Source organism: Lutjanus erythropterus, chromosome 15 (genome assembly GCF_056507025.1).
Source record: "Lutjanus erythropterus isolate fLutEry1 chromosome 15, fLutEry1.hap2, whole genome shotgun sequence".
NCBI classification, from domain to species: Eukaryota; Metazoa; Chordata; class Actinopteri; order Lutjaniformes; family Lutjanidae; genus Lutjanus; species Lutjanus erythropterus.
In genome coordinates this window covers 36682648-36695333 of record NC_139331.1, presented here as the reverse complement: position 1 = coordinate 36695333, position 12686 = coordinate 36682648, and the positions used below count along the sequence as shown (strand labels likewise).

The window sequence follows — 12686 nt, the reverse complement described above, 5'->3', positions numbered from 1 at the left end:
TGCGCTCCTCTCTGAATATAGTATTGTTTTTAATCACATGTATGAGTAGTTTTGTGATATAGTGTATTATCATTATCATGCCTCTCCATTTAACATGCAGGTGTCTGACATACTATCCTGTCATCACTTGTCATCTTGCTGTATGGACACTAGGGGGCGCTGTTGCCCCATCTAACCTGCCGATTTACATCCTTCCTCACTGGTTCTTCATTGTCTGCCTTTACTCTTCACACCTAATTAAATGTTTTATGCCAGTTACATATTTATTAATCTGCTTTCTATTTTTCTGACAACTTTGCATGTTGCCTCTGTCCAGTGATTTTTAAGATTTGGGTAAGTTTGGAACGACTCGTGCCTGAGGACCTGCAGGACTGTCCTGGATTATCCTTCATAAGCATGTCAGATATAAGTATTCATTGACTGAATGGTGGGAAATGCTGAATAACAATTCAGCACTTGGTGACATTATCATTTTACTGTTGTATGCATCTTAAAAAAACTGTGGCTATACTGTACAAAAACCTTTAATGATGATCTCTGCTGGTTGAATCAGGCTGCTGTGTTGGCACTGCAGTAGGTGCTTCATTTTATTGTGTGAAACACCTTGTAGCTCTGATTTTGAAGTTTTTTACTATTATTATTGTTATCATTGTTATTGTCCACTGACAGGAGACACTCATACACACACTGTCTCAGCTCAAACACACATACACACTCATGTGGCCTCAGAGTGTGAGCTGAGGCTCTCGGGTTATTTTGGGGGTCAGCTGTCGTTTGTCCCGTCAGCAGGACCCTCCTCCTCTTCCTCCTCCTCCTCTCTCCTTCCTCTGCCTCTCTCTGTCTCTTCTTCACCTCCTCTCTTTCACTCCACTGATCCTGGTAAGACTCTTTCAATTATTTCTCTTCAATAAATCTCCAGTAAAGTGTGTGTTTGCCTTCATGTTGTGTTGTGGTCAAAGTTCAGAAATAGAAGCATCAGATTTTGCTTCTTTTGTTCTTCTTCCTTGACTAGATTTGTTTGGAAAATATATATATATTATTTCCTATAGGCATTAAAATGGCCATGTGGTTGGTTTAGAGTTTGGCCTACATGCTGCTGAGTCACTATCATGTAATTAACATGTTAAAACTCACGTAGAGCCACCATCATGGCTGCCGTCATGACACAACAAGTAGTCTTGTCTTTGTCAGTGTCTGTAAATATTGTGTGAAGTCACAGTGAAATAATCTGTCCTGACTTCACTGCGTAAAAACTTTCAGTCACACTGTAATGTTACGTTAACAGAAGGATAAATCTCACATATTAAGGCTATATATTTATAAATCTGATAATAAGAGACTAGATTAGACTTGAAAACTACAGCTGACAAACTGTGTTTTGCATATTTTTAAAAGGAAATTAAAGATTGTTGTTTGTTTTATTTTATTCTGCTGACTGGTATTTGTTGATTTTTAACATTTTATTACTGTAATTAAGTCTTGCAAAAGTCTGCTGCTTGTTTTTGATTTTGAGTTACATCATATATGTAATGTAACTGAACTTATGTAACCAACATATGTATTTCATCCCAAACACAATCTTTACTAAGCATAAATAATTTTCTTGCTAATCAAATTATGAGAATTTTACAATGTTTACCAAGTGTTTAATGTCATGTGACTGATAAAACATAGTTTAGGTGTGCGGTGCACCGTGGCTGGTTCTCTTCAGTCGTCATATTGAGTTGTTTAAAAAGTTTGGCATCTGTTGTATATAAAATATTTTCATAAACACAAATATTGTGACAAATCATTTTTAACACATCAGTTCTTCTCATTAATGTTTAGTTTAGTTTAGTATGCACCACTTTATCTGTCTTTTTATTTTGTCCACTTCCTGTTGATTATGATTTAGGGTTTGAAAGCACATTTTAAGTTCAAATTAATCAGGTAGAGATGTGATTATTATCATTTTTATTATTATTATCACAAGTTATTTATTTTGAAGGGGCTGACAGCTTGAAATGCAGGAGGAGGGGTTGTGATTGGTTGCGTAACTTAGTGGGTGGAGCCTGATTTTTTCCTCTGGGGGTCATTACAGCAAGAACTTCTTTTCAGGGGGTTGGAGGGGGGGGTTGTATGATATGAAGGAGGTAAACATAAACACACACAAATTCACATTTAGTATCATATGTGTGTGTGTGTGTGTGTGTGTGTGTGTGTGTGTGTGTGTGTGTGTGTGTGTGTGTACACAGTATATATGTGTGTGGCACTTTGACCATATTTGGATGCTCTCAGAATAGACAGAACTATAACAGGTGTGTTCTGGAGTGTGTGTGTGTGTGTGTGTGTGTGTGTGTGTGTGTGTGTGTGTGTGTGTGTGTGTGTGTGTGCGTGTGTGTGTGTGTGACAGAGGGGGGGCTGGGTGGCTCAGACAGCTAATTTTAACCTGACAGATACAATAACGGTGGCAGCCGTCATGTTGCGACAGACCTGTGAGGACAAACAGTCATTGGACACACTGGATATATTTACACACACACACACACACACACACACACACACACACACACACACACACACACACACACACACACACACACACAAAAGATTAAATGAGCACCACAAGCTGAGCGTCATTTAGTTCCATAATAGGTTTTTGAATTGGATGTAAACCTTTGCACACAGTCATAGTCACAGAAGAAACATGCTAACACTGATGCTTCAGGATCAAAGTCATATAGTAAATTTAAAGTTCATTCATAATCTTTGTTATACAATGCAATAACACTGACTCTCACATGTAACTGTTACATAGAAGACAACCAAGGATTGATCCTTTCTCCTGATCTTAAAATAATAAAAACTACCAAAGTCTGATTTTTTTTTTTAAAGGCACCATTTTATTATCTAATCAGACTTTTTGTGTGAACATGACTGATCAGTGACCCACAGAAGCTGTGCACATAAAACCAAAGAGGCGCCACAGGAGGCTTATTATCCTCCTACATTTAAATCCATGTTCCATTAATAACAGGAGAGATGTGCAGACAGACTGCTGTGAGAATTAAAAGATTAATACCAAATGTGGATTTAGCTGACAGATATTTTGCCTGTTAAATACAAACACTGACCACGTTTCATGTCAGTGAAAGTGATAAAATGAGACGTCCACAGAGACGTCTATATTGGTTGGGAGTCTATAGAACTGTACTGACTCCAATCTAAACAAATCAAAACAATGACAGGTGTCACGTCACAAGTGTCCAACACATGTTAAGTTTTATTTATCTCGCAAAATGTTCTAGTGTGCTTATGAGACTCTTCATGTGTTCACAACGAATGTCATTCCCAGAACTCTGAGGATGGAGACGTCAGTGAAAGCAGCCGAGGTGTTGGTGCCCCCCCAGCCTGAAGCAGCGTCCTCCTCCCTGGACGCTGACCACACTGAGGGTGCAGCCCGCAGTGCTGCCTCCTCCTCCTCCTGTGATGAATTCATCGACCCCATGGTGGAGTTTGGCAGACGGCTGGAGGACATCATCGGCGCCCACGGCTCTGCAGCCTCTGCTCTGGACAAACAGGTGGGTCAGGTGACCTCAAACAACCTGTTAACTCATTTCTAACTTCTGTTGACGTGTTGCAGTGTAAATAAAGTTAATATTTTTGTGATTGTAGTTGTCAGAGGAGGCAAAAGAAGACATTGCTGTAGCCATGGAGAAAGGTAAGACAGCAAGATGCTATAAAAGTGATGCTATAAAAGTGATGCTATAAGTAAGTGATACTCCTTTAATTTAGTGTTGCACATCCATTCAGTTGGCAGACATGTGCAGGATACATATGTTTAAAAAAAGTGATGCAATAGGTCAAAATATCCTGACTTTTACCCCAAAAGCACTGGTTCCAGCATTTTCCAGACATAGTTCACACTATGCTTAAGTCAGCTTGGTGTAGACAACATCAAGTTCATTCTAAAGACTGATCTTAGCTAAAACCAGTTTGGACCAGGCATAATAAAGACCAGTTGGTGCATCCTAGCCCAGAGTACTTCTTCCACTACTGTCAGGCTATAACATAATGAACTCTTCTTCTTCTGTTTCGCTCTACAGAAGTGTCTCAGATCAGACAGAGTCTAAACAAGCTCCCCTCTCCAGAACAGAAACTGGAGGATCTGCTCCGTAGATACGCTGAGCTGGTGAGACTTTTGTTTGTTTGTTTTTTTAGATATGAAGACTTTTCACAGCGGAGACATTTCCAGGGTTTTTGTCTAAAACAAATCATGCCAAGAACTGCATTTTTCACTCATATTGTTGGTGTGTGTGTGCGTGCAGGCAGTGCTGCGGCGCTGTGATGAGAAGAAGCTGTGTGTCCTGCAGGCTGAGAGTCGCAGCAGCGTTGCAGCTCGCAGCAAACTGGAGACTCTGTGCAGGGAGCTGCAGGGACACTACAAACTGCTGAGGGTGTGTAGACTCACATCCCAAAACACACAAAATGTTCTGCAGGCCAATCTGACACTATAAAATGAAGTTGAACCTCTCGGTGTGTCTCCCTCCTCCTGCCTCCAGGAAGAGACATTTAAGCGCTGCAAGGAGGATGAGGAGAAGAGGAAGGAGATGACGAACCACTTCCAGACGATGCTGACAGAGATCCAGGTGCAGATCGAGCAGCACAGCACCAGAAACGACAAACTGTGCCAAGAAAACACCAACCTGACCGAAAAACTGGAGAGTCTGATGAACCAGTGCGAGCTGAGGGAGCAGGTAAGGAGGAAGGGGCAAAGGTCAAAGGTCAACAAAGCACGTCATCACTGGAAAACCCCTCCAACTGGTCTGAGTCTAAATGAAAATTATTTATTGAGAATCATGAGAATCACACCACTGAACCAAGTAACAAAAGGGTATGAAAAAACAGAACCCCACATTTTATAAAATGGAAAAGTTTGATTGAAGAAGTACAACTTCCGGAGAAAATAACTGATGAAATAAAGAATATGGAAGATGTGTTTCAGACTCAGGTTCTTCTTCTCTCTGCAGAGTTTGGAGAAGATCAACAAGCGTCGCGACCTGCAGCAGAAACTGACTGAAGCCAAACTGCAGCAGGCCGACGCTCTGCTGGCTGAGGCCGAAGAGAAACACAAGAGAGAGAAAGAATATGTGAGTTCAACCACACTGAGAACTATCAGACACCTCGTTCAGACAGAAGTGACTTTTAACTGCGATCATTCAGTGACAGCTGCATGTGACGTTATTTATTTTGTGAATAATAAAGATGCACGGGGTCATACATGCTGAAAAACAAGAAAACAAGATAAATATAAAACATATTAAAAAGTGTTTGCGATATAATCTTAATTTAAATTATATCCTCCACATTTTAGAAATTTTTCTCCATCAAAACACGTTTTAACACTTTACTTGAAGGGGTGTGTATAAGGCTCACATGACACTGTCATAACCATGATATGACACCTGTCATGACCATGAACAGTCTTTATGAATGTTTGTGATTTGTGTCATTTTGTCAGTTGTGTCATGTTTAATGCAAAGTTGACATTGAGAGGTCTTTGTTATGACACTGATATTAACCAAGACAACATAGTCATAAACATGTTATAGCAAAATCCAAAATTTATTACTTTAGTTGAAGTCAAGGAAAATATTTATGAGAGACTTATGATGGTCTCATGACAACCAATGTCAAAAGCAACCACATATGAAAGTGTAATGTAATGTCAACACATTAACACACAAAGCCTACTACTGCATGTTTATGACAGGTTATGTTATCTCAGTTATGGTCAAGTTGTCATAAAAAAGGACATTTCAGTGCAACGCAATGTAAACTTTACATTCAGAATGACACTTAATAACAACAGTCATATACATGACATGAAACCTGAACATAAAGTAGTCTTTAAATGAATGTTTATGACTGTTGTCATTCAGTCATTATGTCATTTTTTATGCAAAGCTTGCATTGTTTGAGATGTCTTTTTTATGACAACTTGACATTAACCGAAATGACATAACCTGTAATAAACATGTCATAACTGAGCAGGAGCTAATGGCGGCTACAGCGATCAACAGTTAGCAGCTGCTTTAGCAACAAGTAGAGCTACCTGTCCATCAGCAAACTGTAAATCACATTGGTCATCAAACTGGCCTTGTAAGACTTAATGACATCTTTATGTCAAGTTCAAATGGTGTTTAGGTGAGATAAAGAGAGCGAATTATTCATGGCACCATTATAAAAACATTTAACAGTGTTATAAAACTTAATTATATCTTTATGATGAGGATTTCATGACAGCTAATGTCAAAATCAACCACAAGTTAATGGGATGTTAACACATAAAGCCTGCTATGACATGTTTATGATGTGGTTATGTTGTCTTGGTTAATGTCAAGTTGTCAAAACAAAGACAACTTAAACAATGTTGACTTTGCATTAAAAATAACATATCTGACTGAATGTAATGATGAAATTCATAAAGACTGGTCAGATTTATGGCAGATGTCGTGTCATGGTTATGACAGTGTCATGTCAGTCTTATAAACACAAATCCAGATAAAGTATAACCAATCATTATTTTATCATTATTTTAAAGCATAAACTGACCTCATGGTTTGCAGAAATACAGGGTCAGTGTTTAATTTGATAGCGCGCTCACAGATTATTATCATTCATTGTTAATTATTCAAATGTTTAGTTCACATTATTATTTTTCAGATTTTTGTCATTATGCTTTTTTCTGCAGCCTTTTAATATGATTTAATATTTTGGTCTTCATGCATTGTATTTCATAAATGTGGCTTAACCTTGATACTGTGATATAGTTAGAATTGCAGCACCTTGAATTGCCTTGTGTATGAATGGTGCCATGATTTTATTAACATTATTTAACATTTCTAATTACAAACAACCTTAATAAATCTTTATTAAGTGTCATTCTCAGTCGTAGCTTATCTTTTTATTGACACAAACTTATTTTAATGAATGAAGGCCACCCAGAGTGACTGTGTATTGTCTCTGTCACCATAGTTGCTTAGGGAGGCTATTGACAAAACAAAGAAATGCTTCGCTATGAAGGAGCAGGAGCTGGCCATGAAGAAGAAGGTAAAGAATCGTCTGTAATGTGTCTCTGTCTGTTCTCTTCTAACCAGTTACTGGTTCAGGCTGCTGAGTGGAAACTGCAGGCTCAGACACTCAGAGAACAGGGGACTGTCATGCAGGCACAGGTGAATATTCACTGACTATGAGGAGGAGGAGGAGGACGAGGAGGAGGGGGAGGAGGAGGAGGAAGAGGAAGAGGACAGGTAGCACACACCTGCAGGGAGGAGATGTCAGTGTTGTTACAGACAGATGAGGCTGCAGACAGAAATACTGATCACAATACAGGTGCATACAAGTTCAGGAGTTTTGACATATTTCATACATGCAGTTCATTGGTGAATTATGAATTAGTGCTCAGAAATCTGAATGATTTGCAGATGATCAAGCAGCAATTTTCCTGTTTCTATTTGCAAACAAGTTCATTTTCCTAATAGCTGCTGAGTCTGAAGTGAATATTAGGCTGAAGTCCCTCATTTGTAACACAGAATGCAGAAATCGTGCAGGTATGAATGATTAATGGCCTCCAGATGTGTGTGTGGCTCATAGTTAATGACTGGTGGTATTTGTAATTAATCATTTAAAGACCTGCTCATTATCCAATACTTCATGTTCCACAACATTTAGAGCAAAAGTCAGCCTTCGCCTGTTTAAACATAAAATTATGCACCTCCACAGGACTGTCTATGAGGAATGATAGTTTTGTGTCCCTGTTGCCATAAAATTGTGAGTTTAGGAAATAGTTTGTTTGAGTTTATCAGAACTTGAGAACGTGTTCATGAGTATGTTGTTTTATTTGTGTCTCGCCAGCCAGATTTGGATATTCGTCTCATGTCCATCTGTGTTTCACTCTGACTCCCTCGTCTTTTCGTCCGTCCACAGCTGACCCTCTACGCTCAGAAGTTTGACGAGTTTCAGGGGACGCTGGCCAAAAGCAACGAAATCTATGCCCGCTTCAAAAAGGAGATGGAAAATGTAGGTGGTGACCCCTGTATAAAATCTTTTTGGTGTAAATAAAGCTCCTCTAATCATTATAATGAACAACTTTCTCAAAAATAATGACCATTCAAGAAAGTTTAAAAGTAACACCCAGTGTTTATTGTTTTTGTTTGTGCTGTTTTTTTAAATTCTTTTGAGAAAGTTTCTAATTTTGAGATAATAACTCATTATTTCTGATAAAAGTTCTATATCATTATATTGAAATCTCACCTATGAGAAGTCTGGAAATCCAAGCTAGTAAAACAAAGTGTCGTTAATAACTGAAATAAGTTTAATGATGAAATATGAAACTGACCCAGTACTATTACAGAAGAGGAGAATTATCTCATCTTTACAGTTTACAGTTTGTCTTATTTCACCACTCTTCTAGGGGGTTCTATCCCGTTGGAACTCGATTTCAGCCTGTTCATTTGTCTAGTTTCTCCTGCACACATTTGTCTGACTTTGTAAAATGTCAAAAAGGGTTTTCAGATTTTCACTTGTCAGTGCAGCAATGAAAATTTAAACTCTTCCCCCCTTTCAGATGTCAGACAAGATGAAGAAAATGGAGAAAGAGTCGAATGTGTGGAAGACAAGATTTGAGAACTGCAACAAGGCTCTGACTGACATGATTGAAGAGGTATGTTCATGATGCTGCTGCTTAAAATTCCTGTTTTTCTCTTTTTACAGGCTGATAGATTGAGCAAATCATAATTGGATAAGGAGCACAGTGACTCTGACAAGTAAATTTATATAAATCATAACAGAAATGATCTCAGGGCACTTACAGACCAAAACTGAACTGTACTCTTGTAAACCAGCAGCAGTAGCATCTCATTTTGTTGGGGAAACTTTCTGTTCAGGAGTTCTAGTGTTAGGAAAGACATTTGAACAGCTGTCTTCAAATCACTTATTGAATCAGTCCTCATGTTCAATATCACATCTTCATAAAACTTTGTATCTTTTTAAAACAACTTTTCCAGTTCACACACATATTGACGACAGTCATCAGGAGAAATCTGGGGTTCAGTGTCTCTGCCCAGGGACACCTCGACATGCAGACTGAAGGATTTTGCAATGTTTTTGTAATATTTTGTTTTATTTCTTGTCATGTTTTATTTCATACAATGTGCTGAGACAATATGTAAGGGATAATGTACAGTGAGCAGGTCATTATTGCAAAAAATGCCCCAACAATGTGATGCAGGATCCTGACACTGAGCAGAAGTCTACTTTCAAATTACTATTTCAAAATCGAGAGCAAAGTTTTTGCAAGTACTTCCTGTTTGTTGTTTTTTTGGGGGATTAGAAAATTACAAACATCTGTCTCATTTTTTGTCACTTTCTTTGCCTCTCATTCTGCCCTTCTGTTCCAGAGGACAGAGAAAAGCAAAGAGTACGACATGTTCGTCCTGAAGATTCAGAAGCTGGAGAAGTTGTGTCGTGCCCTGCAGGATGAGAGGGTCATCCTCTACGACAAGATCAAGGAAGTTCGCAGCACGAATGCCAGCATCCCATCAAGGGTCTTTGGCAGGTCTGATGCTGAGGACACCCTTGACACTGAGGGTGAAGACAAATCTGCCCTACTGAACCCTGTGGAGGTCGAGAAGATCCAGGAGGAGGACCCGGTCCTAACAGAGGACATGACCCGTCTGAGGGAAGAGCAGGCCAAGCTGCAGGAGTTTGCCGCCTCCCTGTTGGTCACACCCAGCGACAATGAAGAAGAGCACAATGATGAGATAGAACCTGAAGAAGATGTGTTAGCTTCTGCGTTTTTCCAGTTCAAAACCAAAACTCAGGCCAAAGAGAAAGTGGTGCCAGTCCCTGAGCAGGTGGTAGAAGAAAAAACAGTTCTACCAGAGCCAGAGAAAGTTGAGGAGGTTCCAACACCAGCTGTGTCGCCACCAGAAGCTCCAACACCAGCAGACATAAAAGCAGAAGCAGTAAAAGCTGAAACCCAGGTGGAGGACAAAGATGTTCCACCAGAGGAAATCCAGCAGCAACCTGCAGAACCAGTAACAACATTAGAACCTGAGGAAGTCGAGATCAATCAACCAACAGACCTGAAGTCAGAGGCAGCAGAGGCTCAGATCGCTGTTGAGGCTGCTGAGGTCAAACCAGTGATCCCAGCAGCAGAAGAAGAGAAGGTCCAGGCTGAACCAGTAAAAGTACCAGAAGAAGCACCAACCAAGTCAGAAGAAGCTCCACCCTCCAAAAACACACCTAAAACGACTGCTGATTCCTCTAAGAAGCAAACACCAAAGAAAAAGAAGAAGAGGAACAACAAGAATGCTAGCTAAAGTTTAGGATGTGCAGGTTTGTGTGTGTGTGTGTGTGTGTGTGTGTGGTGTTATTTGGGAATAGTGTGTGCGTGTTCTTAGCTGAAGTCATACAGTGTTTTTGCACTTTTTGTAAAATCTTTAGTTTGTCCCAAACTGGTGCAGCTGAAGTCAAGATTCAGTGTTACCAGATGAGGGCGGACAAATAAAGCGACTGTATTTTACAGTTTGAACGTCTAAACGAACATTTAGTTTGGTCCAACTGAGGGAATGAAAACCTTCCTGAAGTCTAATTGACTTCAGTGTTAACAAAAGTGCTTCATATAAATCAAAACAAGAAAAACAAAACCATCGGTTGTATCTATGCCAGTAAAACTGCAACGTGTCTTTTAAACTAGAAATCACATTGCATTGCAACAACTCCAATAAAGTGATTTTTGGACAAAACTATTTTGTTCAACATTTCTTTTATGTACATGGAAGGTTTTTACTGATATACTTGTGCGGACCCTCATTGACATTGTTCCTTGTCCTTTAATGTCTTCTTTCCACGTGGTAAGGTTTGATTTGATTCACTGGGTACACATCATGGACAGTACAATGTTTTTATATCTACCTCAGCTGAGGTTCCAAATTAACTAAGCTGATACTAAAAGGTGGAATGAAAGACCAGTGATTAGTCAGAGAGAATCACTAGAATATTGACATGTGCAACACGGTCAACCTGCACACTGACCTCATTTTTTTTATTCACTCAGCCCAGATATTTAAAAAATGGTAGCCTGCAAAACCACTTTGAACTGATGAACTGATGAAGTTCACTTAAAGGATATAAAGTTTTAAACAAACACCTCATAAAAACTTCCAATAAACAATCAATACTTGTGTCTGTACTGTATATCAGGCTGGGACCTAAAGTGAGCAGCAAACTCTGAGAAAGAAGCACATGTTGGAAAGTTTTGAAGAGAAAGTACGGCTTTTCAGCAAATTCTAATACATACAGTACATATGATGTCTCCGTGTTGCACCACAGTGGTGTGTTTGCCACAACAGTTGGCATGAGGTCACTAACCTTTTAAAGAGTCAGCATGGAAACATTCAAACCTGCATGTGTCCAAGACAAATTTCCTTCAGGACAATAAAGTCTATCTAATCTAACTAGAAAAGGTCAGACAATATGTAAGAACACAGTGGAAGATGCTGGAGCAAAGGAGTCAGGACAGTGGCAATAATTGGGCACAATTTGTTGCCAAGCCAGAACAGAAGCAGACTAGAAAATGTGAACTACCAGAAAGTGAGACCTGGTTTAGGTCAAAAACAGCTAAAAACCTGAGGGCGTCCCTTCTGAAATGTAATAAGATTAAATTAAATATGACCCCTGGCTGGACTAGAATGGAAAACGAGAGTTGGGATTCATGCAGTGTTAATGCAGAACAGGATTATTGATAACTAAATTCACTTTAAGGTACAATAAACGGAAATTAGAATACAGCACAATGAAATTGAAATTAACAAACAAAAAAGACAGCGCATAGCTTTGTACTTGTGAGTACACTCAATGACTAAATGAACTCCCTGCACCCTTAACCATAAAGCAAAGTATTAACCCTGAAACAGTCCTTGTGAGGACCTTACAACATGTCCTCACTTCTCCAGAGTGTCCTCATTTTAAGGTGTAAAACTCAGGTCGGTCCTCACAAAGATAAAATAATAAACTTGTAGTGTTGTCTACCAGAGCGGTCCATCGCAGGTTCAACAATCTGTCTGCAGTTTAACACAATAATACAATGTTAATGTTTGACACAAACACAGGCTCCATTTGTAAATTAAGTGTATCATCACCTTCCTGTAAACAGTATATTCCTGATGATACAGTACAGCAGACTCTCCACTAGATGGAGCTGTTTCCTCCACAGCTGGAGGGTTTCACATCAGTCTCACTTTAGGGTGCAGTGCAATCTTACAGCCACTGGATGGAGACAATATTCCTCAAATCCCATCTGAATGAGGTGACTGAGGTTTGAATTTCAGGACATTTCTGGACAATTTCAAGGTTTTGGAAACATCCATTGCTGTGATACTTTGTTTTACTCCTGAACCATTTTCCTTAACTTTATCATTGAGCTATAAGAAACTGAATCACTGACCGCAGCAGCGTTTGTGCCTCATTATTTCCATTAAATATATGTAACTCCCACACACACCTACAGTACAGCCTCCATATTGTGGCTCAATACTTTGATATTTGTGATTTTCTAGATATTAGTATGAAAACAGCTCTGTTTGCTAAAAATCAATATCTTAACTGTGACATTTTTACATTTAAAACACTCAAAAAAAAAA

At 39.2% G+C, this 12686-nt stretch overlaps 1 protein-coding gene across 2 annotated transcripts; it reads left to right on the top strand.

Moving 5' to 3' along the window:
* Positions 1 to 765: 765 nt before the first annotated feature.
* txlnba (taxilin beta a) lies at positions 766 to 10793 on the top strand. 2 transcript variants are annotated; one of them, XM_084737664.1, is made up of 11 exons: positions 766 to 879; positions 3335 to 3560; positions 3655 to 3700; positions 4086 to 4171; positions 4308 to 4436; positions 4542 to 4736; positions 5010 to 5129; positions 7140 to 7214; positions 7969 to 8061; positions 8609 to 8704; positions 9441 to 10793. In XM_084737664.1, exons 2-11 carry the CDS (start codon positions 3345 to 3347, stop codon positions 10362 to 10364), a joined length of 1980 nt encoding a protein of 659 aa, XP_084593790.1. In that variant the 5' UTR covers positions 766 to 879; positions 3335 to 3344; the 3' UTR covers positions 10365 to 10793. The 2 variants fall into 2 exon arrangements, with proteins under 2 accessions (XP_084593790.1, XP_084593789.1); XM_084737663.1 differs by lacking the exon at positions 7140 to 7214 and adding an exon at positions 7018 to 7092.
* The last annotated feature ends 1893 nt before the right edge of the window (positions 10794 to 12686 follow it).